General features: G+C 39.3%; 1 protein-coding gene across 3 annotated transcripts; it reads left to right on the top strand.

The window, feature by feature from the left end:
* The first annotated feature begins 16,573 nt into the window (after positions 1 to 16,573).
* Positions 16,574 to 25,030, top strand: GAR1 (GAR1 ribonucleoprotein). 3 transcript variants are annotated; one of them, XM_032859914.1, is made up of 7 exons: positions 16,574 to 16,848; positions 17,193 to 17,399; positions 18,902 to 19,056; positions 19,507 to 19,566; positions 22,646 to 22,784; positions 23,891 to 23,956; positions 24,876 to 25,030. In XM_032859914.1, exons 2-7 carry the CDS (start codon positions 17,204 to 17,206, stop codon positions 24,887 to 24,889), a joined length of 630 nt encoding a protein of 209 aa, XP_032715805.1. In that variant the 5' UTR covers positions 16,574 to 16,848; positions 17,193 to 17,203; the 3' UTR covers positions 24,890 to 25,030. The 3 variants fall into 3 exon arrangements, with proteins under 3 accessions (XP_032715805.1, XP_032715816.1, XP_032715796.1); XM_032859925.1 differs by having other exon boundaries at positions 16,575 to 16,848; positions 23,891 to 23,902; XM_032859905.1 differs by lacking the exon at positions 24,876 to 25,030 and adding an exon at positions 24,231 to 24,532 and having other exon boundaries at positions 16,577 to 16,673; positions 23,891 to 24,013.
* Positions 25,031 to 26,234: the final 1,204 nt, after the last annotated feature.

The raw sequence follows: 26,234 nt of genomic DNA, 5'->3' as shown, positions 1-26,234 counted from the left end.
GCGGCGCCGCTGCTGAGGGTCGCAGTGTGTGGGCGGGGCCGCTGGTGTTGGGGCCGCTGGTGTCTTGGGGCACAGGCGTCTCGGGGCTGCAGGCGTCGGGGTACTGGCAGCGCGGGACCGCTGGCATCTGGACCACTGGCGTTGGGACCGCTGGCGTCTGGACCACCGGTGGCTCAGGCCACAGGTATGGGACCGCTAGTGGCTCGGGGCCGCAGGCGTTGGGACCGCTGGCAGCTCGGGGCCGCTGGCGTCTGGGCCGCTGGTGGCTCGGGGCTGCTGGCAGCTTGGGGCCGCAGGCAGTGGGACCGCTGGCGGCTTGGCTGCTTGGGGCCGCTGGGACTGTTGGCGGCTCGGGGCCGCTGGCGTCGGGACCACTGGCAGCTCGGGGCTGCTGGGACCGCCGGCGGCAGGACCGCTGGTGGCGCGGGGCCGCTGGTTGCTCGGGGCTGCCGGCGGCCGAACTGCTGACGTCTGGACCGCCGGCGGCTCAAGGCCACCAGCGGTGGGACCACCGCAGCGCTTATAGCTCTTACAAGAGCTGTTACAACCCCTATAGCTCTTATAAGACCTGTTACAGCTCTTCTTCTGCTCCCGCCAACTCTTCTTCTTCTGGTGCTCCCGCCGACTCTTCTGCTGCTGCTGCTCCCACCGACTCTTCTCCTTCTGCTTCTTCTTCTTCCTTCTTCTTCCTCTGACAGCTCTCTTTCTTCTCCCCTCAACAGCCTCGCAGACCAACCTTTATGGGGGTTGTTGAGCCCCACCCCTACACAGGCGGCCAATTGAATCCCAATTCACCCCAGTGGATATACACGTGCCCCACCAATTGGACGTCTCCACCCGGCCTGCCCCGCCCCTACATCTGGGGTCCAAAAGCCAGTTCCTCTGGGAGGGGCAGGCCCTTACACCCAGGGTTCTCTATTGTAATTCTCTCAGTGCTCTTTCTCAAATGTTATGCAATGTTTTTTTTCCCACCACTGACAATTCTAACATCATAGGCTCTGTCAAATCAGTGCAGAACTCCTTCCTGCTCTGGCAGCCTGAGCAGTATTCCTGTGTTTTGTTCTTCTTTCTTTGTGAAATGCAGTTCAAGATGAAATAATTTGTCTTTTAATTTAGAGAAGATATCCTGGCAGGTTTCCAAGCACTGGTTTATCGATGCACCAGGCCTGGTCTCCTGTCCTCTGGAGTATATGTGTCTTATCAAGGCATTCAGCATGCTAGCCATCTCTTGCTTACCTGCTCTGATCAACATAATTTCATCAATGTGATGGAACAATGTGATGTTCTACAGGAAGTCTGGGTCATCCAGATCTCCTCAGACTTTATTACGATGGAAGATGGGTGATAAGATCTATGGAAAAACTATAATGTACGTTGTTGCTCATCCCCTCTGAGCGAGAACTGTTTATGATCTTCTTTTCCATTTAAATTACAGTAGTTCAAGTTCTCCTGAGCAAATTCTTATTGCTACACTTTATAATATTGCTAAAACCAGAATCAAGGTTCTTATCTCTAAAAGAAATTCAACTGAAACAAGTATTAAACCTTAGGTAAGGGGTGATTTCTAAGCTTAGAAAGAAGAGAAGAAAACAACAACATGGAATGCCTGGGTGGCTCAGTTGGTTAAGTGTCTACCTCAGCTCAAATCATACCAGGATTCTGGGATGGAGTCCCACATCTGGCTTCTTGCTCAGCAGGGAGCATGCCACTCCTTCTGCCTGCTGCTCCCTCTGCCTGCCACTCCCCCTGCTGTGCTCTCTCCCTCTCTCTCTCTGACAGATAAATAGAATTTTAAAAAATTAAATTAATTAAAGAAAAAAACAACAGAAAAGACAAATATCCAAATTACATATACATTTTTTACAACAATAAAAAAAGTGAACTAAGCAAACAACTCAGGATTGCATTAAGAGAATAAAATGAATCAAAAGTGAGAGAAAGGAAATAATGAAGACATAAGCAATAGCAAAGAAACCAGAAAGTAAAAAAAGTAACAGATTTGATACATAAGCCAATGAATCATTTTGAGAAATTAAAATAAGAGAAAGAATAAAACAATTTTAGAGGAATACTATAGTAGAAATGTTTAGGGGGATGCCCACACCCATTTTTCCTTCATAATGGGTTCCCAAATATCTTTGTGAAATTATCTGTCCTCTGTTATGGGTTGTTTTGGTGAGAGAATAGTTCCCGGCACCTGCTTTCCAAAACGGAAGTTAAGAAATCCATATCCAGCCTCTTTCCATTCCCTTTTATAGACCAGGAACTGATGAAAGAGTCTCTCTCCTTGGTGTTTGAATCTTGAGTTAATGATAGGAAAACAGAAGAACCAACTGGGAATAATTTATTGAAGCAGCAGCAGCATCAGTAGTAGCAGTGTACTGGTCAGGTGGTTTAGCTGTTGTAACACAAGTTTGCTGTGATTCCTTTTCACCTTCCTGAATGACTATCCCCAGTTCTTAAGCCTAGTTTCTCAGCCTCCTGTCAGTAGTGTGAATATTCTATTACCTTCCAAATGAATTTTCTTTTACTAAAGCTAGTCAGAGCTGGTTTGGTGGCCTGTCACCTAGAACCTTAAGTGATAAAAGCATGTGCAACTTATCAAATAATCTGAAGATCTAGATGAAAATTTCAAAGAAAATAAAATGATCAGAATTTACTCAGGAAGAGGTAGAAAACTCAAGTTAATAGCTAAGGAGAAATAGAAAAGTTAAAGATTTTTAACCCCCCCCCCAAGACACTAAGTTTTACTAACTCTCTCTCTCTCTTTTTTTAAGATTTTATTTTTAAGTAATCTCTACCCCCAACATGGAGCTTGAACACAACCCTGAGATCAAGACTACTCTTGGGGCGCCTGGGTGGCTCAGTGGGTTAAAGCCTCTGCCTTCAGTTCAGGTCATAATACCAGGGTCCTGGGATCGAGCCCCGCATTGGGCTCTCTGCTCGGCAGGGAGACTGTTTGCTTCCTCTCTCTCTGCCTGCCTCTCTGCCTACTTGTAACCTCTGTCTGTCAAATAAATAAATAAAATCTTAAAAAAAAAATTACCTACTCTATTGACTGAGCCAGCCAGGTGCCCCTATTGTTTTTTTTTTTTTAAAGATCTTATTTTACTAACTCTTTTAATAAAGATAATTCTTCTGTGATTTAAACTTTTCCAGAACACAGAAAAAGATTAAAAGCCCTCCAATTTATTAGCAACATTCTAATAATCTTATGCCAAATTGGTAAGATGGGCCTCAGAAAGAAATCTATGAGCTAATAATTATAATTAATTATTCATTTATATGCAATGATCCTAAATAAAATATTAACAAATTTTAAATTATAAACCACAGTATATTAAAAACAATATAATGACCAAGTGGGGAACATCTAAGAAATTTACAGGGATAATCAACATTAGGATATCTATTAATGTAAGTCAATATATTAAAATATTTAATTAATTAAAATAATAGATTAAATAAGATATCTGTATAATTATATCATAAGGTATCGAAAAGGTGTTTGAAATGAGTTTAACATAAATTCTTAATTTTTGAAAAACGAGAACAAATATCATTAACCTGATAAAGGGTAGAAACCAACAGTAAACACCATATACAATGGTGAAACACTAGAGGCAAACCCAGAAAAATCAAAGATGCTGTATTTCAATACTGTGGTTGTTGGAGGCAATAAACATGAAAAAAACATAAATATTAGAGCAGAAGAGACAAAATTGCCATTATTTGCAAATGAAATGACTGTCTACTTAGATAAAAGTACTTGAAAAAGTATCAGACCTAATGTCAAAGTTATTAAAATGACTGGATACAAAATCAATAGGAGAAAATGATTTTCCTATATGTCAGTAATTAAGAAGGAAAGGTAATAGATGGTTCATGAGTGACATTCTGTATAGTTAGTTTTTATCTTTTCCCTCCTAACATGTCAGTGGGAATAAATATAAAAATAAAAATAATTCCAGGGCACCTGGGTGGCTCAGTCAGTTAAGTGTCTGCCATTAGCTCAGGTCATGATCTCAGGGTCCTAGGATCCAGCCCTGCATTGGTCTCCCTATGCAGCGAGGAGTTTGCTTCTCCCTCTCCCTACAATCCTACTCCTCACTTGTGCTCTCTCTCTCTCTCTCTCGGTCTCAAATAAATTAAAAAAAAATCTTTTTTAAAAATGAAAAATAGGGGCACCTGGGTGGCTCAGTGGGTTAGGCCTCTGCCTTCAGCTCAGGTCATGATCTCAGGGTCCTGGGATCAAGCCCCGCATCGGGCTCTCTGCTCAGCAGGAAGCCTGCTTCTCCCTGTCCCTCTGCCTGCCTCTCTGCCTGCCTCTCTGCCTACTTGTGATCTCTCTCTATCAAATAAATAAATAAATCTTTAAAAAATAAAATAAAAATAAAGAATAAAATAATTCCATTGCACCATCAAAAACTGAAGAGCAATTCCATCAATAGGACATAAACAGTGAAGAGCTACTGAAAATGTACCATAGAGATGAAGAGATTAACTGCAAAACCTAACAAAGTTTAAGAAATGTCCTATATATGACAATGACACATCCAGAATAAGGGAAACCACAAAATAAATAGAGATAGTGGAAATCTAAGAGACGTGATGCTCTAGGTGGTCAATTAAAGAAAGGTCAGAATAGTTGAACTAGTACCCCATTCTTTTTTTTTTTTTAATTTTATTTTTAAGTAATCTCTACATTCAATGTGGGGCTCCAACTCAAAACCCCAAGACCAAGAGTTGTATGCTCTACCAACTGAGCCAGCCAGGTGCCCTGAGTGAGTACCCCATACTTGGTGTAATTTACTTTAGCATTTGCTCCAGGATAAAGTCTACAGAAGGCTCTCTACCCATCATGTTCTAACTTAGTACTCCCTGAGTGGGTAGTGGGGCAGGAGAAGAAAGAAGCATTCTAGGTATATACAACTTCATGGGGTTCAGAAAACCTCTGCATTTGAAAAATAAGCCATAGGCAAGTTCTGGAGACCTCAAATCTCATCCTATCCCTCTCCTGCACAATCATCCACAGAGATTCTAGTAAGGTCTACACAACCAGAAAGTACAGCGTAAGAAAAAGATCAACCTCATTTAAGACTATAGGTGCAAAAATTCCAAATAAAATATCAGCAAATTGATATAAATAAAATCTTAAATAGGATTCAGCAGTCTGTAAATAATAACATCAACACTTGACAACAACAACATAACTATGTTATGCATATATACACACACATCAACACACATATGTCTGTAGGTTCAAGTAAATAAGTAATTAGGTTAATGTCATAATTAAAGTGTGGAAGAGGCACAAGTTTGAATTCAAAGAAGCAAAAACATTGTAGTCTTAACTTTGGATTGAAAATGTCAGTGTAGAAGAGGGAGGAGTAGCAGACTGAAATGACATCAGGTCACAGGAGTTCAGCTAGATATCAAACCATTCTGAATACCTACAAATTCAACAGGAGATAGAAGATAAGAGCAGCAATTCTAGGAACAGAAAATCAATCACATTCTGAAAGACAGGACGTGCAGAGAAGTGAATCTGAAGTGACAGAAAGATAAACCGTGGGTGGGGGGGGTGCTCCCAGCAAGCAGCAGAGCAACGGAGCACAAAATCAGAACTTCTAGATGTCTGCTACACTGAGGGACATTGCTCCAGAGGCTAAGCGGGGGTGGAGCCCTCACAGAGACAGTGTAGTCTCAGGTCCTGTGGGGTCATAGAAGGATCGGGGGTGTCTGAGTGTAGCAGAGCTCACAGGTATCAGAGTGGGGAAGCTGACTACAGGGACTGAGCCAAGGAGTGAGCTCTCAACTTGGGGTTACCTTAAACTGTGATCTGTGGCACAGTGGGGCCACTGCTCTTTGCGCAGAGACCCCACAAGTGGCAGATCCAGGTACACCCACCTTCCTCCACCAGAAGAGCAGCACAGCAGGAATCTGCTGGGTTTGGACTCCAAACAGGGCTCTGTGTAAGAGACAGAAATGCTCGGTCACAGGCTGGGTGAGTACAGAGCGTGGCCGGAGACCAGGGAGATGGGAGTGATTGACCGCTTTTCTCCAAGGGCGCACTGAGGAGTGGGGCCCTGAGCTCTCCACTCCTCCGGGCTGGAGATTGGGAGGCCACCATTTTCATTCCCATCCTCCAGAGCTGTACAGAAAGTGTTCAGGGAATAAAAACTCCCGAGAGCAAACTTGAGCAGATTTCTTAGCCTGGCCCCTGGCAAGGGTGGTACAATTCTACCTCAGGCAAAGACATTTGAGAATCACTACAACAGACCCCTCTCCCAGAAGATCAGCAAGAACATCCAGCCAAGACCAAGCTCACGGATCAAGGAGAACTGTGGAACTCCAGAGATAGGTAAAAGCAATGCATGGAATTCATGGCTTTCTCCCCATGATCCTTTAGTCTTGCAAAGTTAATTAAATTTTTTAAATTTTATTTTTTTATTCTAACTTTTTAAACTTTTCATCTTTCCTCTTTTAACTTTTTTAACTAGTTTATCTTAATAATACTTTTCTCTTTTTTCCATTTTTTAATTTATTTGACAGAGAGAGAGAGAGAGATCACAAGTAGGCAGAGAGGCAGGCAGATAGAGAGGGGAAAGCAGGCTCCCTGCCAAGCAGAGAGCCCTGATGTGGGGCTTGATCCCAGGACTCTGAGACAATGACCCGAGCCTAAGGCAGAGGCCTGACCCACTGAGCAACCCAGGTGCCCCTTAACAATACCTTTCTAAAAAGTCTTTTTAAAATTTCATTATTATAGTCATATTTTATCCTTCATTGCACTTAATCTTATTTTTTGTATACATATAGGGTATTTTTTTCTTTCTAAAAATTTTTGGGATACAATTTCCGCTAATAGATCAAAATATACCCTAAATCTAGCAAGGGCTTTGTTCTAGTCTCCAGCCTGAGCACATTCTCTCCCCACCCCCCCCTTTTTTTTCTTCTTTCTTTTTCCAACCAACTTATCAATTCCTTTTTTAGAATTTTTTATAAAAATGTTCATCTTTACAGTCATATACAGCCCTTCATGGTGTTTACCCTTACGTTTGTATATATATAAATTTTTTGTTCTTTAAAATTTTGGGAGGCAGTTTCTTCTAAGAGACCAAAATACACCCAAAATCAAGTGGGTGGCTCTGTTCTATTCACCAGTCATATAATATATATATATATATATATATGTATGTATATATATATATATATTTCTTTTTACCCTCTTTTACCCTTTTTACCCTCTTTCTTCTCCCCCCAGTTTGGGGTCTCTTCTGATTTGGCTAGCGTACATTTTTCTGGGGTCTTTGCCACCCTTTTAGTATTTTATTCTCTCATTCATATATTCTTATCTGGATAAAATGACAAGGCAGGAAAAACTCACCACGAAAAAAAAAAAAGAACAAAGGGCAGTATCAATAGCTAGGGACCTAATCAATACAGACATTGGTAATATGTCAGATCTATAATTCAGAATGACAATTTTCAACGTGCTAGCTGGGCTCAAAAAAGGCATGGAAGATATTAGAGAAACACTGTCTGGAGAAATAAAATCCATTTCTGGAGAAATAAAAGAACTAAAATCTAATCAAGCTGAAATCAAAAAAGGAATTAATGAGGTGCAATCAAGAATGGAGGCTCTTACTGCTAGGATAAATGAGGCATATGAGAGAATTGGTGATACAGAAGACCAAATGATGGGGAATAAAGAAGCTGAACAAAAGAGAGACAAACAACTACTGGACCATGAGGGGAGAATTCAAGATATAAGTGGTACCGTAAGATGAAACAATATTAGAAAAATTGGGATACCAGAAGAAGTAGAAAGAGAGAGGGGGGCAGAAGGTATATTGGAGAAAATTATAATAGAGCATTTCCCTAATTTGGCAAAGGGAACAAGCATCAAAATCCAGGAGGCACAGAAAATCCCCTCAAAATTAAAAAAAAAAACAAAAAACCACAAAACAAAACAGGTCCAAACCCCATCATCTAATAGTAAAACTTACTAGTCTCAGTGACAAAGAGAAAATCCTGAAAGCAGCTCGGGACAAGAAGTCTGTAACATACAATGGTAGAAATATTAGATTGGCAGCAGACTTGTCCACAGAGACCTGACAGGCCAAAAAGAAGTGGCATGATATATACAGAGCATTAAATGAGAAAAATATGCAGCCAAGAATACTATATCCAGCTAGGCTATCATTGAAAATAGGAGAGATAAAAAGCTTCCAGGACAAACAAAAATTAAAAGAATTTGCAAATACCAAGCCAGCCCTATAGGAAATATTGAAAGAGGTCCTCTAAGCAAAGAGAGAGCCTAAAAGTAGTAGATCAGAAAGGAACAGAGACAATATACAGTGACGGTCACCTTCCAGGCAATATAATGGCACTAAATTCATATCATTCAATAGTTACCCTGAATGTAAATGGGCTCAATGCCCCAATCAAAAGACACAGGGTATTGGAATGGATAAAAAACCAAAACCCATCAATATGCTGTCTGCAAGAAACTCATTTTAGACCCGAAGACACCTCCAGATTTAAAGTGAGTGGGTGGAAAACAATTTACCATGCTAATGGACATCAAAAGAAAGCTAGGGTGGCAATCCTTATATCGTAGAAATTAGATTTTAAGCCAAAGACCATTATAAGAGATGAGGAAGGACACTATATCATACTCAAGGGATCTGTCCAACAAGAAGATCTAACAATTTTAAATATCTATGCCCCTAACATGGGAACAAACAGTTAATAACAAAATCATAAAAACAAACAAACAAACAAAAAACAACAAAAAAACCCCCCAAAAACAAAAACCATACAAACCAGTTAATAACAAAATCAAAGGAAAAGACTGACAATAATATAATAATAGTGGGGGACGTTAACACCTCCCTCACTGAAATGGACAGATCATCCAAGCTAAAGATCAACAACGAAATAAAGGCCTTAAATTACACACTGGACCAGATGGACATCACAGATATATTCAGAACATTCCATTCCAAAGCAATAGAATACACATACTTCTCTAGTGCACATGGAACATTCTCCAGAATAGATCACATCCTGGGTCACAAATCGGTCTCCACTGGTACCAAAACATTGGGATCATTCCTTGCATATTTTCAGACCACAATGCTCTGAAGCTAGAACTCAATCACAAGAGGAAATTTGGAAAGAACTCAAATACATGGAGACTAAAGAGCATCCTACTAATGAGTGAATGGGTCAACCAGGAAATTAAAGAAGAATTACAAAAATTCATAGAAACAAATGATAATGAAAACACAACTGTTCAAAATCATTGGGACACAGCGAAGGTGGTCCTGAGAGGAAAGTATATAGCAATGCAAGCCTTTCTCAAGAAACAAGAAATGTCTCAAGTACACAACCTAACCCTATGCCTAAAGGAGCTGGAGAAAGAACAGCAAAGAAGCCTAAACCCAGCAGGAGAAGAGAAATAATAAAGATCAGAGCAGAAGTCAATGAAATAGAAATCAAAAGAACAGTACAACAGATCATCGAAACTGGTTCTTTGAAAGAATTAATAAGATTGATATTTATCAATATTGGCCAGATTTATCAAAAAGAAAAGAGAAAGAACCCAAATAAATAAAATCATGAATGATAGAGATCACAACCAACATCAAAGAAATACAAACAATTATAAGACCACATTATAAGCAACCATATGCCAGCAAATTTGACAATCTGGAAGAAATGGATACCTTCCTAGAGACATATAAACTACCAAAACTGAAGAAGAAATAGAAAATCTGAACAGACCCATAACCAGTAAGAAGATTGAAACAGTCATCAAAAATCTCCCAACAAAGAAGAGCCCAGGGCCAGACAGCTTCCCAGGGGAATTCTACCAACATTTAAAGAAGAACTAATACCATTCTTCTGAAACTGTTCCAGAAAATAGAAATGGAAGGAAAACTTCCAAACTCATTTTATGAGACCAGCACTGCCTTGATCCCAAAACCAAAGACCCCATCAAAAAGGAGAATTACAGACCAATATCCTTGATGAACACAGATGCGAAAATTCTCACCAAAATCCTAGCCAATAGGATCCAACAGTACATTAAAAGGATCATTCACCATGACCAAGTGGGATTTATTCCAGGGCTGCAAGGTTGGATCAACATCCACAAATCAATCAATGTGATACAATACATTAATAAAAGAAAGAACATACTCTCAATAGATGCTGAAAAAGCATTTGACAAAGTACAGTATCCTTTCTTGATGAAAACTCTTCAAAGTGCAGGGATACAGGGCACATACCTCAATATCATCAAAGCCATCTATGAAAAACCCACAGTGAATATCATTCTCAATGGAGAAAAACTGAGCGCTTTTCCGCTAAGGTCAGGAACACAGCATGGATGTCCATTATCAGCACTGCTATTCAACATAGTACTAGAAGTCCTAGCCTCAGCAATCAGACAACAAAAAGAAATTAAAGGCATCTGAATCAGCAAAGAAGAAGTCAAATTCTCACTCTTTGCAGATGATATGATACTTTATGTGGAAAACCCGAAAGACTCCACTCCAAATCTGCTAGAACTTGTACAGGAATCCAGTAAAGTGTCGGGATATAAAATCAATGCACAGAAATCAGTTGCATTTCTACACACCAACAACAAGACAGAAGAAAGAGAAATTAAGGAGTCAATCCCATTTACAATTGCACCCAAAACCATAAGATATCTAGGAATAAACCTAACCAAAGAGGAAAAGAATCTGTACTCAGAAAACTATAAAGTACTCATGAAAGAAATTGAGGAAGACACAAAGAAACGGAAAAGCATTCCATGCTCCTGGATTGGAAGAAAAAATATTGTGAAAATATCTATGCTACCTAAAGCAATCTACACTTTTAATGCAATCCCTATCAAAATACCATCCATCTTTTTCAAAGAAATGGAACAAATAATCCTAAAATTTATATGGAACCAGAAAAGACCTCAAATAGCCAGAGGAATATTGAAAAAGAAAGCCAAAGTTGGTGGCATCACGATTCCAGACTTCAAGCTCTATTACGAAGCTGTCATCATCAAGACAGTATGGTAATGGCACAAAAACAGACACATGGATCAATGGGACAGAACAGAGAGCCCAGAAATAGACCCTCAACTCCGTGGTCAACTAATCTTTGACAAAGCAGGAAAGAATGTCCAGTGGAAGAAAGACAGCCTCTTCAACAAATGGTGTTGGGAAAATTGGACAGCCACATGCAGAAAAATGAAACTGGACCATTTCCTTACACCACACATGAGAATAGACTCAAAATGGATGAAGGACCTCAATGTGAATCCATTGAAAGGAATCCATCCAAATCCTTGAGGAGAACACAGGCAGCAACCTCTTCGACCTCAGCCACAGCAACTTCTTCCTAGGAACATTGCCAAAGGCAAGGGAAGCAAGGGCAAAAATGAACTATTGGGATTTCATCAAGATCAAAAGCTTTTGCACAACAAAGGAAACAGTTAACAAAACCAAAAGACAACTGACAGAATGGGAGAAGATATTTGTAAATGGCATATCAGATAAAGGGCTATTATCCAAAATCTATAAAGAGCTTAGCAAACTCAACACCCAAGAACAAATAATGCAATCAAGAAATGGGCAAAGGACATGAACATACATTTCTGCAAAGAAGACATCCGGATGGCCAACAGACACATGAAAAAATGCTCCACGTCACTCGGCTTCAGGGAAATACACATCAAAACCACAATGAGATATCACCTCACACCAGTCAGAATGGCTAAAATTAACAAGTCGGGAAATGACAGATGCTGGCAAGGATGAGGAGAAAGGGGACCCCTCCTACACTGTTGGTGGGAATGCAAGCTGGTGCAACCACTCTGGAAAACAGCATGGGGGTTCCTCAAAAAGTTGCAAATAGAGCTACCCTATGACCCAGCAATTGCACTACTGGGTATTCACCCTAAAGATACAAATTGTAGTGATCCGAAGGTGCACATGCACCTGAATGTTTATAGCAGCAATGTCCACAATAGCCAAACTATGGAAAGAACCTAGATGTCCATCAACAGATGAATGGAGAAAGAAGAGGTGGTATATATATATAATGGAATATTATGCAGCCATCAAAAGAAATGAAACCTTGCCATTTGCAAAGATGTGGATGGAACTAGAGGGCATTATGCTGGTCGAAATAAGTCAATCAGAAAAGGACAATTATCATATGATCTCTCTGATATGAGGAATTTGAGAGGCAGAGTGGGGGATTTGTGGAGTAGGGAAGGAAAAAAATGAAACGAGATGGGATCGGGAGGGAGGCAAACCATAAGAGACTCTCAATCTCACAAAACAAACTGAGGGTTGCTGGGTGGAGGGGGGTTATGGATAGGGTGGTTGGGTTATGGACATTGGAGAGGATATGTGATATGGTGAGTGCTGTGATGTGTGTTAAGCCTGATGATTCACAGACCTGTACTCCTGGGGCAAATAATGCATTATATGTTAATAATAATAATTAACTAATTTTAAAAAAAGAAAAGAAAATGTCAGTGTGAACCTTAATATTTTTCTTTCTAAAAATATATACCTCCTAACTGTATTCACCAATAATGGCTAGAAGTTATGATAATCCAGAAGCAAAAACCATCCCATTGTGTCCAGATTGTGTTCTTTACATACTATTTCTCATTAAAAGAAGGAAAGACTCCTTGGAGAACAGGTTGAGGTAGGAAATATGTATAAGTCAGATAAAGACATCTTGTGTCAGGAACCAGGAAAGCTATTAGAGGTTACTAAATGGTATTAAAAGACATGGGACCCAAATTGAAGTGGCTCTCACGAGCCAAAGATGAAGCAGTTTTAGCACTTGAAAAATAATAATAATAACGAAGGATTGAAATAAAGGTAAATATTAAAATTGAGGGATTTTTATCTCAGGTGATTGCAGAAGGAATGATAAAACTAGCATATCACCATTTTGTAACCACTTACAAACCAATAAATCTAGGTGATGATCATCAGTTGTTGCTAAAACCATTAGGTGAAAAGCTGGAAGGGAACTTCCTAACAGACAAATTAGGCTGATACACTGATCGCACTGACCAATCTTAATATTGACAAGAGAGACAACTGGATGCCAAGGGCAAAAAAAAAAAAATTGAACTTTGAACATAATCAATTTTCTAGATCTCACTACCAGTTAACTACCAGTTTATAGGAAATGGAGAGGATAGAGAACATGGTTTATACCAAGAGGCTGGAAAATACTGAACTAAAAGATTCAGTATATTTAACAAATAAAGGCCATGAAAAAAAATAGGGGGAGGAAACTGATCAAGAAAAAGAGTCTTAGAAACATATCAGTCAAATGTAATGTGTAGGCAGAGCTTGGATCTTGCTGAAAGCAACTATTAACAAGACATTTAAAAATAATTGGGGAAAATTCTACATGGACTGTTATTAGCTGTAGGAATACTAAGGAATTATTACTTTAGTTAGGTGTGATAATGGTATTGCACTCATGTTTAAAAAACCCTCTGTTGGAGATTTATGGGTGAAATGCTATGTGGGGTTTACCACAAAATATTCCACCAAAAAAAGTATATAAACACATAATTTATAGTAATTCATAAGTAATTATAAAACATTTCAGAATTATAAAATAAAATATTTATTTTAAAAATAAAACTTATTTTACAATAAGTTTATATGTATAATTTATAATAATATATATTATATATGTAGTAATGAAGGTATAGATGAAACAAGATTTGCAAAAGGCTGGTAATTGTTGAAACTGAATTATGGGTATATAGAGATTCATTGTACTGCTCTCTGAATTTTTATCTTTGAAATTTTAATACTAAAAGTTTTAAAAAATAAAGTCATAGTGCCTGGCTGGCTCAGCTGCTTAACCATCTACCTTCAGCTCAGGTCATGATCCCAGGGTCCTGAGATGGAGCCCTGCATTGGGCTCCCTGCTCACTGGGGGTCTGCTTCTCCCTCTCTCTCTGCCACTTCCCCCTGCTCCTGCTCTCTCTCTTTCTTAAATAAATAAATAAAATCTTTAAAAAAATAAAATCATGAGTTCATATTAATGTTTCCAATTTATAGTCAACTATATATGGCCATGTCCATTTAAAATTTTGTTCGAGTATAACGTTTTTTAGCCCTTTCTCTTCTGTTGTTCATAGTATCCCCCTACAAAGTATTTCAATTAGATTTCCTAAATTTTCAGTAGCACAAATGGATGTATATCTCTTTAGATATTGGATCTTATAATTATGCTGTATTTTATATCCTCTTTTTCCCTCCATTTATTCGATAATCTCTTTGTCCACTATTTTGTAGTCATTTGTTGACATTCGCAGTCTTAATGAATGGGTAGAAATTCAAATTACGGAGTTCAGTTTAGTTCAGTCAACAAATACTGGGCATCAGGGTTTTTGTTTTTTGTTTTAAATAGGCACTGCGCTAAATGCTTAGGATACAAAAACAAGTAAGATGTAATGTCCACACTTCAGGAACTTAGAATCTAGTGTAGATTTCTCAGTTGGGGCGCTGCAGATGCCATTAGGGGCTCTGTAAGAAGTTAGTAGAAGTTTCAGATAACAAAGGGGAACATTTTTAATTTTTTAAAATTTCCTTCTCCATGCAATGCCAGTAATTGCAGTAATGACTAATTAAGTAGCTCTGTTAGTAATTTGGCTAGAGGTTTTTCAGCTGTATGGCAATGTCTGCATGACTACGTCCATTTGATTGAGTCCACTCTCAGTTTTTGATATAAGATAGGGGATGCTATTGATAATTGGTGAGTGCTGAATTGCACTGATTGGAGAGTGATAGGTTGATGGCATCAGCTTCTCCATCTTGAACTGTACCTCCTTATTCTCCCTCAGCCTCTCCCTACCACAGCTATCTTTCTTTATCTCTCTCTGACAAATAAATAAATAAAATCTTAAAAAAATAAAAATATATAGGGCACCTGCGTGGCTCAGTGGGTTAAGCCTCTGCCTTCAGCTCAGGTCATGATCTCAGGGTCCTGGGATCGAGCCCTGCATCTGGCTTTCTGCCCAGCGGAGAGTCTGCTTCCTCCTCTCTCTACCTACCTCTCTGCCTACTTGTGATCTCTGTCTGTCAAATAAGTAAATAAAATCTTAAAAAAAAATTCATTGATTTCATCACAGTGAGTTAGAGTTAACAGTGGACACCAAATGGAGTTAAACACTGAACATAAAAGTTAGATGAAGCAAAGCAAAATAGAGCAAGGCAGTCAAGAGTAATTTTCTATATGATCTACAGAATTTAAAGTACATTTACCAAATCTGAATAAAAATATATTTATTAAGTTCCTTTCATACATAGGATTGTTAGGGGCTTTCTCAAGAAATTTATGTATTAGTGTAGAAGACATATTGTGATTTCCAGCATTTCATAGTGAAGTTTACAAAGTTGTTTCCAAATCAAAATTAGCCTCTGAAGTGGGTACCAATCTCCGCCCTTTCAAAGAAGAGGCAATTCGACTGTGTCAAATACCAAGGTAAGGTCTCAGACAATTCTGGTGTAAAAGATACCATCCAGGGGCGCCTGGGTGGCTCAGTGGGTTAAAGCCTCTGCCTTCGCCTCAGGTCATGATCCCAGGGTCCTGGGATGGAGCCCCACATCGGGCTCTCTGCTCAGCAGGGAGCCTGCTTCCTCCTCTCTCTGCCTGCCTCTCTGCCTACTTGTGATCTCTGTCAAATAAATAAATAAAATCTTTAAAAAAAAAAGATACCATCCAAATTTAATAAATGGTTCACTAGCTTTCTTTGGAAAAGAAATTATACTGGAAGCTGAAATTAGATATCAAGGGCTTAAAGGGGATGAGGGGCTTGCAGCATAGAAGGTCCAGAGCCTGTCAGTGCTAAAAACGTACTGGACAGGGGCGCCGGGCTAGCTCAGTCGGAAGAGCCTGCCACGCTCCATCTCCCGGTTGTGTGTTGGAGCCCCACGTTGGGTGTAGAGATTATTTAACTAAAGCATGTTAAAAAAAAAAAAAAAAACTTGACAAACTGAATAAACCGTTTGGTGCAAAAGATAAAAATATCTGGCTTTTGTCACATAAAATATACTTTTAAAGAAAAAATATTTTTAAGATAAACATACACCCAGTTTTTCTTCCTTTAACTGGTGAAACCGTAGGAGAGGACAGGCGCAGTCAGCTCACAATCGTACATACTTCAAAAGGTCCGAGAGAAACAAGCGCTCCAAAGAACGCAGGAAGACCTTGCACGGGGTTGCAATGCCACCAGATCCACCTCTGGGCAGAGAGCAGCTGAAAACCCCTCAGAGATGTGGGCTGCATAGTTGCTGCGGCTGGTAATGAACTGACGAACGAGGAGACCATTTCACGGCCTGAAAAGCCAGAGCTCACGGCCAGTCCCCCGCCACTTAGAACCCGCAGGATCCCGGGAGAGTCGGCGGATCACTAACTCCAGCCATCTCCCAGGGCAACAGCGTGGCGGCACTTCCGGCAGCTTCATCGCATTCAAAGGACGCCACTATTATACGTCACTTCCTACGTAGGTGACGGCAAGTTGACCTGTCGTGAACTGGGGTTTGAAGTTAGTATTGCTGCTCTTCCAGCAGAAAAGGCTGTTCTGAAAGGCGACGGCGCCCCGGGTTCTGCCGGTGATTGGCTTTTTGTAAACCAGTCCTTCGAGTTTCTTGCCGTTTCCCACCCCACCCCGCCCCTCCTCGCTTCGCCCTCAGTGTGCGCGGGTACGGTGGCCGAGGAGGCTCGTGTATAGCGAAAGTACAGGGCAGGTGGGTGTGCTCAGCGGGGCTGGAGGTGCACGTGGCGTCGGTGAGTTGTAGTAGGGAGCCCAAGGGTTCCGGAACCCAGCTGCGGGAGGGTGTGGGGGGGAGGAAGAGAATGCGTTGTGAAGACCTTACTGCCTGCTCGGGGAGGAGGTACTAAGCGGGGACGCCGAGGCTGGTGAGTGGTCCGGTCAGCGCGTAAGGCTCTGGGGAGGTGACACTCCTCACCCTTCAGGTTCATCTCTGGCGGTTTGGTCGTGCTGAGGCGGCAAGGTTGCTGTATTTATTACTGTCCCCCCGTATAGTGGTCTGAGCGTGGCTCAGAGGGGTTAGGTGGTGTACCCAGACGGCACAGTGACCAAACGGTACGCACTTTTTTTTCCCCACCAGGTAAAGTAAGCATGTCTTTTCGAGGAGGAGGTCGGGGGGGCTTTAATCGAGGTGGCGGCTTCAATCGCGGCGGCAGCAACAACCATTTCCGAGGCGGAGGCGGGAATTTCAGAGGCGGCGGTGGCGGCCGAGGAGGATTTGGACGAGGAGGTGGCCGCGGAGGCTTTAACAAAGGCCAGGACCAAGGACCTCCGGAACATGTAGTTTGTATGTCGCCTTAAATCTTAGCCTGCTTGTTAGCCTGCTTGGGGCGGAGGTTATAGGTTTAAGTTCGGGGGTTACGTGCTGAAAGATATCTCTAGCAGCTCTCCTCATACGGAAATTGCTGCTTGGTTGGGGAGTCAGTTCTGGAGATGCTGTAAACTGACTTAAAATAATGCTTTATTGCTGTAATGAGAAAGGGAAGATGAAGAAAGCAAAAGAACACGTAGAATGCGTACGTGAGGTGGAAATTGAGCTTGGGCTGAAAACGAAGTTATTAAGTAGGTAGTATTGTGTATTTACTCCTGTTGTTCCCGTTTTACAGGTAAGAAAACTGTGATTCAGAGTTAGGTTTCTTTACAGGGATCATAGTAATAAGTGATCAGTTTGAGATACAAAGCTTTTCTGACTCCAAAGCCCATGCTCTCAGTTGCTATTCATAAGTAAGAGAAGTGTGAAATAAATTGCTTGGAAGGGAAACTAGAGGGGAAGCCAAGAAAAAGACCTAATTAGAGTAGTTTTGAAGTAATTATCAAATGAGGTGGGATGGAAGCGGTGGAAAGTGACACAGATTTGACAGTAGAAACCTACATCAAAAAGGAAAAATGATGAAGAGAGTTTAATATAAAGATGAGGTTGGGCCTTAAAAGCAGTTGTGCAACATGGTTTGAAGAGTGCAAAGGGTAGAGTCATAGGTCCTAGCCCACAAGCATGCAATGATCCAGGCATGGTGCACTGTGAGGGGGATGGAAGTGAGGGTAAAAAAGGAAGGGTTTGATGGGAGAGAGATTCCAGTGGAAACAAATTCAGTAGAACTTGGCTAATACTTGGGAATAAAAGGTTCCAGGTTTTGAGCTTGGGTAAGGGGGATGAAGAATTGGTTTTGCAGGGATGTGATGAGTATTTTTGTTTGGGGTGACAGTCAGAAATAATGGTATTTTGAGATTCCACACTTCTCTGAAAAAGAATGAAGAGTCATTGGTGTAGAGGTGGTAATGGGAAGTTATAAAAGGGGAGGAGAAAAAGAACAAAGACTTGATTTACGGTTAGGGACTGTGGAAATGAAAAGAGACGGTAGAGTGTAAGCATGGTGTTTAATATAATAGTTACTGTTATAATAAAACACCTGTTATAGGTTGGTCTTAATGTGCCAGGCATTTTTCTTAGCACTTGACATTTATTATTGTGTTTATTCCTCATAATACTGAATGTTAGGTGTTAGGTGTTTATTATTGTGTTTATTCCACATAATACTGAATGTTAGGTGTTGGTACTGTTATTAGCCCTTATTAAAGACAGGGACACTGAAACAGAGAGATAAGAATCTTACCGCAGTTTACATAGCTAGTGTGGAGTTTTGGGCTTTTTTTTTTTTTTTTTTTTTTTTGGCCTCAGAGGAGAACAGATAATGTGAAATCCCAGGTACCCAAGAAGAAAGCTTGCAGATGATGTTAGTCAATATCATTTGAAATTGTTTTATATTTTAACATTTTCTTGTCCTATTTCAGTATTAGGAGAGTTCCTGCATCCCTGTGAAGATGACATAGTTTGTAAATGTACTACAGATGAAAATAAGGTGCCTTATTTCAATGCTCCAGTTTATTTAGAGAACAAAGAACAGATTGGTAAAGTGGATGAAATATTTGGACAACTTAGAGATTTCGTATCCTTTTTAATTAGAAGACCCAGTGATCTCATTCGAAGGTTACCATTTGCTTTTTCTGGAGCTAAGTTCTGATTTAATTAGACTTCCTGCTTCATTAAATTGGACAGAATATTGCTGTGATTGGACCATAAAGGAGAATCAAGAGAGGAGAATGTATTTCCACATACTGAAAAGAAAAGACCCTATAAGAGTGACTTCCTTTTTGGAAGGTTTTAGAAATGACTGCCATTTGGATAAGTGCTACAGGATTAAGGTACTTTGTTTTGATTATGATGATGCCACAGGAGTAGTGTGGAATTAGAAGTTTTAAAAACAAAAACTTTTTTCTCTTGGAAACTCACTTCTTACCTTTCCTAAATATTCCCATATAACTTTGTTTTTATAATTACATATGAATTCATAAGGTTTTTTTTATCTTAATTGCTTATTCCTTAATATAACTAATAGTATTTTTCTGTTAAATTGTCAGAAAATATGAAGGCATCTTCCTTTAAAAAACTGCAGAAGGTGAGTCAAGCTTAGGATAACTAGGATCTTTGGTTTTATAAGTGAATGACCTTCCTTAGGACAGTGCTACTTAGCACTTGAGAATCCCCCGCTGTATCACTAGTGAAGCTCTTAAATTCAGATGTTTTGTACTTTAGATGTTGAACTTACTGATCTCTAAAAGCATATTATTTAATATTTAACATTTATTTAAAAATAAATATTTATTAGCAAATTCTATAACTGCTATATTGTGTTTTTTAGTTTATGTAAAACTCTTACTGGGAAGCTTACATGACCTAACATTCTAAGTAAAATGTTAAATTTTGAAATATTATTTGGGAGAAGTCAGACATTAAATGATTTCACAAATATTTCAATAACATTTTGATACGTGGTGTGAAGGAGAAATACAGATTGCTATGAGAATGTTAGTAGTGGGACCAAATTTAATATATTGGATTTCTGAGGAAGTGAACTAGAAGCCGAGACCTGAAAGTTGACTAGAGGTGATTCCCAAACCTCATTGCTCATCAAAATATCTACAGGAGCTTTTAAGGTCATTATTTCTTGGTCCCACTCTTAGAAATTTGAGCAAGTAAGTCTTAGGTAGGGATCAGGATTCAGTTGTAAAGAGGGAGGCTCCTGGATAATTTTGATATATTAGGCTAACGCTTGGGAACCACTGCTAGCCAAAGAGGTGGAAGCCCATTGCAAGTAGAGAAAAACAGTTTGTACAAGTCTCTGAGACAGCCAATTTAAGGATCTGAAAAAGCAGAAGTATAGCTCAGATACAGAACATTTAGATGAGACTGGAGAGGTAGGCAGGGGATGGGTTACTTAAGGCCTTCAAAGTAGTGGGAAAGAGTTTAGGCGTTAGTTTTGTTTTTAAATATTAGGATAAATACAGTTAAGTTATGTTAAAAAAGAGCACTGGAAAAATAAAAGCATGTTGGAAAGGGATTAGTACAGTATGTAAAGGAGGCAGGACAGAGAACTGCATTAATCCTGGAAGAGATGATATTTCGGACTAGGGTAGTAGTGACAGTGGAAATGGAGAAAAGTGGATTGATTTATGAGAGATACAGGAAGTAGCATTGATAGATCGTGGTAGTTGATTAGCAATATCTGGGGTGCCTGGGTGGCTAAGTAAAGCCTCTGCCTTCAGCTCAGGTTGTGATTCCAGGGTCCTGGGATGGAACACCCTGGTTGGCGGCTGGCTCCATGCTCAGCGGGGAGTCTGCTTCTCCCTCTATCTCCCCTCCCCCTGCTCATGCTCTCTCAAAAATCACCATCTTTCACATGTCTGATTTCAGCATCTTTGTGGATGTACCAAAATGGGGAACATTGGAGAAGAAGGGAATTGGGGGAAGATGGTGGATTCAGTTTTAGACATAATGAATTTGAAGCACTTAGGAGATACTCAGTTAGGAGCTCAAAGGAAGAGCTTGGATTAGAGATGGAATTGGAAGTTGTCATTGTACAGACAATATATGGTATAGTCTAGGAAGAAAGAATGAGAAAAAGAGCTTTGGGATACCTCTCTCTTGGAGACTGAGAAGTAACACCAGTAAAGGAGGACACAAACCAGGAGAGTTTTAGAAAAGTGGTTATCACCAAAGTCGGAAGAGCAGAAATGCTCAACTGTGGTAAAATGCTGCTGTAGCGTGTTCTTTGGATTTCGCAACAGTGAGGGCAAAATGTCATGGAGCCAGTGGAATGCTGGGCCCACTGATGAGATGGGGATAGTACTTTGTTGCTGGCATATGGCTGCTACTGGCTGTAGGAACCCTGGCAAGTACCCACTGGGAAATTGACTTGCTTTAGGTGGGCCTGAGAGCCAGGCTTCTCATTTAGTGACCTGAAAAAAGGAATTTACCTGCAGTACCCACTTAAATTCCATCTGGATGCCTGCCCTTTCTCACGATATTTTTATTTGAATATTTATTATTTTAAAGATTTTGAGAGAGTGAGTGAGAGAGAGCATGAACAGGGGGAGGGGCAGAGGCAGAGGGGGAGGGAGAAGCAGACTCCTGGCTGAGTGGGGATTCCAGTGTGGTGGGACTCAATTCCAGGACTCTGAGATCATGACCTAAGTGGAAGGCAGACGCTTAACCTACTGAGCCACCCAGGCGCCCCTGTGGATTTTTTATTTAGTGGGGTTTTTTTTTGTTTTGTTTTTTATCACGGATGCTAAATTGGTGCATTCTGCCTCTCCCCATTTCTAGATTCACTGTTTAGGTTCAGGTCTTCCTTATCCAGCCTAGGCTATCTCATTGAATTTTCTGTAATGATTGAAATATCTACCTAGTATAGTAGCCGCTAACCAAATGGTTAGCTATTGAGCACCTGAAATATGACTAATGTAACTCAGGAACTGAATTTTTATTGTTAATTAAATAGCCACATGTGGCTAGTGACTGCTGTATTGGGTGGTGCAGAGCAAGGCAGTATTTTTGAGAGAATGGGTTTGAAGGGAAGAGTGATAAGGTGGTATCTAAAGAGGGATTCATACATCTTATTAGTAATATATTACCATTTGAAACTGCTTATATGTGTTTTACGTAAAATTGTGAACTATACCTCATTATGTTTCATTATTATGAAAAATTATGTCTTTAATCCCAAGTAATAGAGCGGGATTAGTTTATGCATATCCTTTATGACTTGTATGTTCAGCAAATAGTTACTGATCTGATCCTTTATTAAAGTTTTGAAATAACTAGTATGTGCTTCATTTTGAATTTTAATGTTAAATTCTTAATAGTTTTCATTTTAGGGCAATTCTGTTGAGTGAAAAGGTAGTTAATATTTGGAAGGCATCTATTTATAAGGAGAAATGAGACTGAATTGGTCTTGGGTTTTTTATATACATGTAAATGCTTATTGTGTATGAAGTTTAAGTGCTTTGTGTACATTACTCTTTGGATCTTCACAGAGACTTTGGGGTAGGTACTTTGTTCTCTTGATTTGATAGATCAGAAAACTAAGGCACAAAGAAATTAAGTCTTCGCCTTTTAAGTCTAGTGTGTAGATTCTTCACGATTATACTGTAATGCTTCCTAAGTCGTCACACTAATTGTTTCTGTTATACTTCCAGTTTTATATAGACCCATATAAATTGCTACCACTGCAGAGATTTTTACCTCGACCTCCAGGTGAGAAGGGCCCTCCAAGAGGAGGTGGCAGGGGAGGTCGAGGAGGAGGAAGAGGCGGAGGTGGCAGAGGTGGCAGAGGTGGTAAGTTATTTTGGGGGGAAATTTTCTAATGAGATTTCAAAGTAGCAGCCAATTCATATAGTACAGTTTAATTTTTTATGTAGGAAAACCTCCTTTATGCTTATTTATTTTTTTTTAGAAAAGCTGTTTTCAAATCTTGGCAGATTATCAGAGTAATAGTGCTCAGTTTCAATAACTCATTTAAAAAATCTAATAAAGTGTAATTTTGAGGGATTTTATCTTTTTGGGGTTGTTCATGTTTTTTTGAGCATTTTATAAGGTAAAAAATGTGGGTGGTTAGATGATGAACAGAGTTGGGGATAAGGTGCAATGCAGCATCGAGTATGCCTAGATCTGTGAGTAGTGGGGTGGTGGGTGGGTGGCAAAGCCAAGTTATTAGGAAGGGGAGCGGAAGATTGGTTGGATATCTTCTGTTACTGAAACAGAAAGGAGAGAACTGTTTTTACCCTTTTCTTTCTCAATTTAGTTATTTCATTCTAAATGTGCTTTTTTAGGGCCACATAGCTAGGAGATAATCTCTTTAAGAAATCTGAATATATGTCTATTAAATATTTTTGAGACTCTAATGAGATCCCCCTCCCATTCTATATTCAGTCTCATATATAACGAAAAAAATTCATGTTTTCTTAAAACTTGTGTATTTGTATACCAGTATTTTAGAAATGTTTGTTTTTCCTCTTGTTATAATTCATCATTCCTTACCACAAAAAGAATTAAAAATGGAGACTGAAATAGGAAGCTAAATGTATGTTAAATAATTAAAAATTTTAAATTTTCTATTCAACATGTGAGTATCAGTGATCATCCATAATGTAGCTCAATTAACTTTAAATAATTGTTTTATTATAGGATCTTCAGAGTGAAATCGCCTCCATCTGCTACCCTTTGTTCTTATGATAAAAATCCTTAGTTCAATTAAAAAAGTAATTAAGCAAAAGTTGAGGTACTCCTGCACTTAACTGTAGGGCTGAATGGAACTTTAAAGTAACAAGTTTTTGTAATTCATTAAACCAGAATACTTGTTTAAAAAGTTACAATCTAGGGTATTAGGCTTATCAGAATAGGATAGGCTGCAATAATTTTATAAATATTTCTTTTTTTTTTAGGTGGTTTCAGAGGTGGAAGAGGAGGTGGAGGCTTCAGAGGAGGAAGGGGGGGTGGTGGTTTCAGAGGTGAGTGTGAAAAAACAAATCTTGGAATCACTGAATTTCTGAATTAGTATTATCTACCATTTAAAATTTTTTTTTAATTTTTTTTTTTAAAGATTTTTATTTATTTGACAGAGAGAGATCACAAGTAGGCAGAGAGGCAGGCAGAGAGAGAGGAAGGGAAGCAGGCTCCCTGCTGAGCAGAGAGCCCGGCGCGGGGCTTGATCCCAGGACCCCAGGATCACGACCCGAGCCGAAGGCAGAGGCTCAACCCACTGAGCCACCCAGGCGCCCCTACCATTTTAAATTTTAATTCAATCTTATTTTGGTTTCCCCAGTGTATAGAAACCGTGGTGTTCTTTGCTTTAGCCTGATTTATAGCTTTATTTTGATCACTTTCGTGCTTTTCCTTTTGAATTTTTTCACCTACTTCTAATTTGTTTTGCTGTATTAATTTGACAAACGAAAAGGTATAATATGAATGACAGTTAAATGTGGTAAATTGGTTGGCTAAACAGTCTAAGACCTCATGCTGATTTTAAACTTGAGATTTCGGGTATAGTGCTATTAAAAATTGATTTTCTGAGTGAAGTAAGTCAAGCAGAGAGAGTCAGTTATCATATGGTTTGCTTATTTGTGGAGCATAAGAAATAACACAGAGGACATGGGAAGATGGAGAGGAGAAGGGAGTTGGGGGAAATTGGAGGGGGAGACGAACCATGAGAGACTGGACTCTGAGGAATTGAGGGTTTTGGAGGAGTGGGGGTTGGGAGGTGGGTGAGCCTGGTGGTGGGTATTATGGAGGGAACATATTGTATGGAACACTGGGTGTGGTGCATCAACAATGAATTCTGGAACACTGAAAAGAAATTTTTAAAAATAAATAAATTTTTTAAAAAATTGATTTTCTATAGCCTTAATACTTTCATTTTCTCTTAATCAGGGAGAGGACATTAAGTATAACAGTTGGCAGAGAAACTTTCTACATGAACTACTTCTATGGATCAGAAACTTGTTTCTTGAGCAAGTCTTGAAGAACTGGTCATTTTCTGACAGTGGAACTAAAATGTCAAAGCCATGCAAAAATGAATGCAACAGAATAGGTGATTTTGCACTAAAAGAGTATGGACAAACATTTTAATGTTTTGTACAATGCTTAATAAATGGGCAGTTTCCATTTGAAGCATACTTGGAATTTTTAAAATAAAATGTTTTATTTCTTTAAGTTGTAACAGAGCAGCTGTGTTTATTAAAACAGGGCTATTTTTGAAGCTAAAAGGTACAACTAAGCTTAAACTCAGTGGATTTCAGATAGATAAAATGATTTGTTTACATATGTAACTGATCTTTAAAAAAAGTAGGTTAGTGGAACAGTACTTTAACCTTTTTTATAAATTAACACCCCCTTTCAAAATCTTTGCCTTTTGTTTGTGAAAACAATACCTTTTATTGCATTTCACTTGTGTATGAAAGAGTTACTAAAACATTTTCTTTAATTATGATTAATAATTGATTAGCAAATTTTGGTTTTGATTATGAATCTATTAAAGTTGGAACAGCTCTGTTCACGTGAGAACTGAAGTTCAGGAAATTTCTGGAGACGTGTTCAATTCTCATTCAACATAGATGGAATCTTGAAAGTTTTACTGAATGTTTTTATTTTACCTTTTAAAAGAAACTCTAAAGGTTAAGATATTATTTATCATTAAAAAAAGATGTTATTCTTTATAAATATATATTTGTTCAGATTCCTGGTTACATGTTCAGAATCCTGGGTAGGGACATTACAAATGAAATTGATTTTTGATCCCCACTGCTAGTGTAGTATCAAGAAGTAACTATGATAACAAGTTAGAATACTGTGCTAATAGGACCATTTGCCTGCCATTGATTTTTCCCCCCCACACGTATTTGTTCTCAGAAAGAGTGATATTTCCATCTTTGCTTAAATTTTCTAGCATACTATACCTAATATTAATACTTGGTTAACTCTTGAATACTTGTTTGAGGTAGCATATAGTATTGTCTGAGTCAGTGATGAGGTTTTATTTATCTTTCTTGATTAATAGAGTTGCAGCAGAATTAATAAATATGTTGGCCACGAATATATATAATGAACAAATATGTTGGAAATTACTTTTTCGGGGAGCCTGGGTGGCTCAGTCAGTTAAGTGTCTGCCTTTGGCCAGGTCATGATCCCAGCGTCCTGGGATCGAGCCCCACTTTGGGTTTTTTGCTCAGCAAGGGGCCTGCTTCTCCCTCTGCCCCCTGCTCATGTTGTCTCTCTCTTGCTCTATCTCAA

This window comes from Lontra canadensis, unplaced genomic scaffold (genome assembly GCF_010015895.1).
Source record: "Lontra canadensis isolate GAN:19392208 unplaced genomic scaffold, GSC_riverotter_1.0 scaffold1, whole genome shotgun sequence".
Taxonomy (NCBI): Eukaryota; Metazoa; Chordata; class Mammalia; order Carnivora; family Mustelidae; genus Lontra; species Lontra canadensis.
Note: the sequence above shows the minus strand (reverse complement) of the source record. Positions and strands in the feature narration are given on the sequence as shown.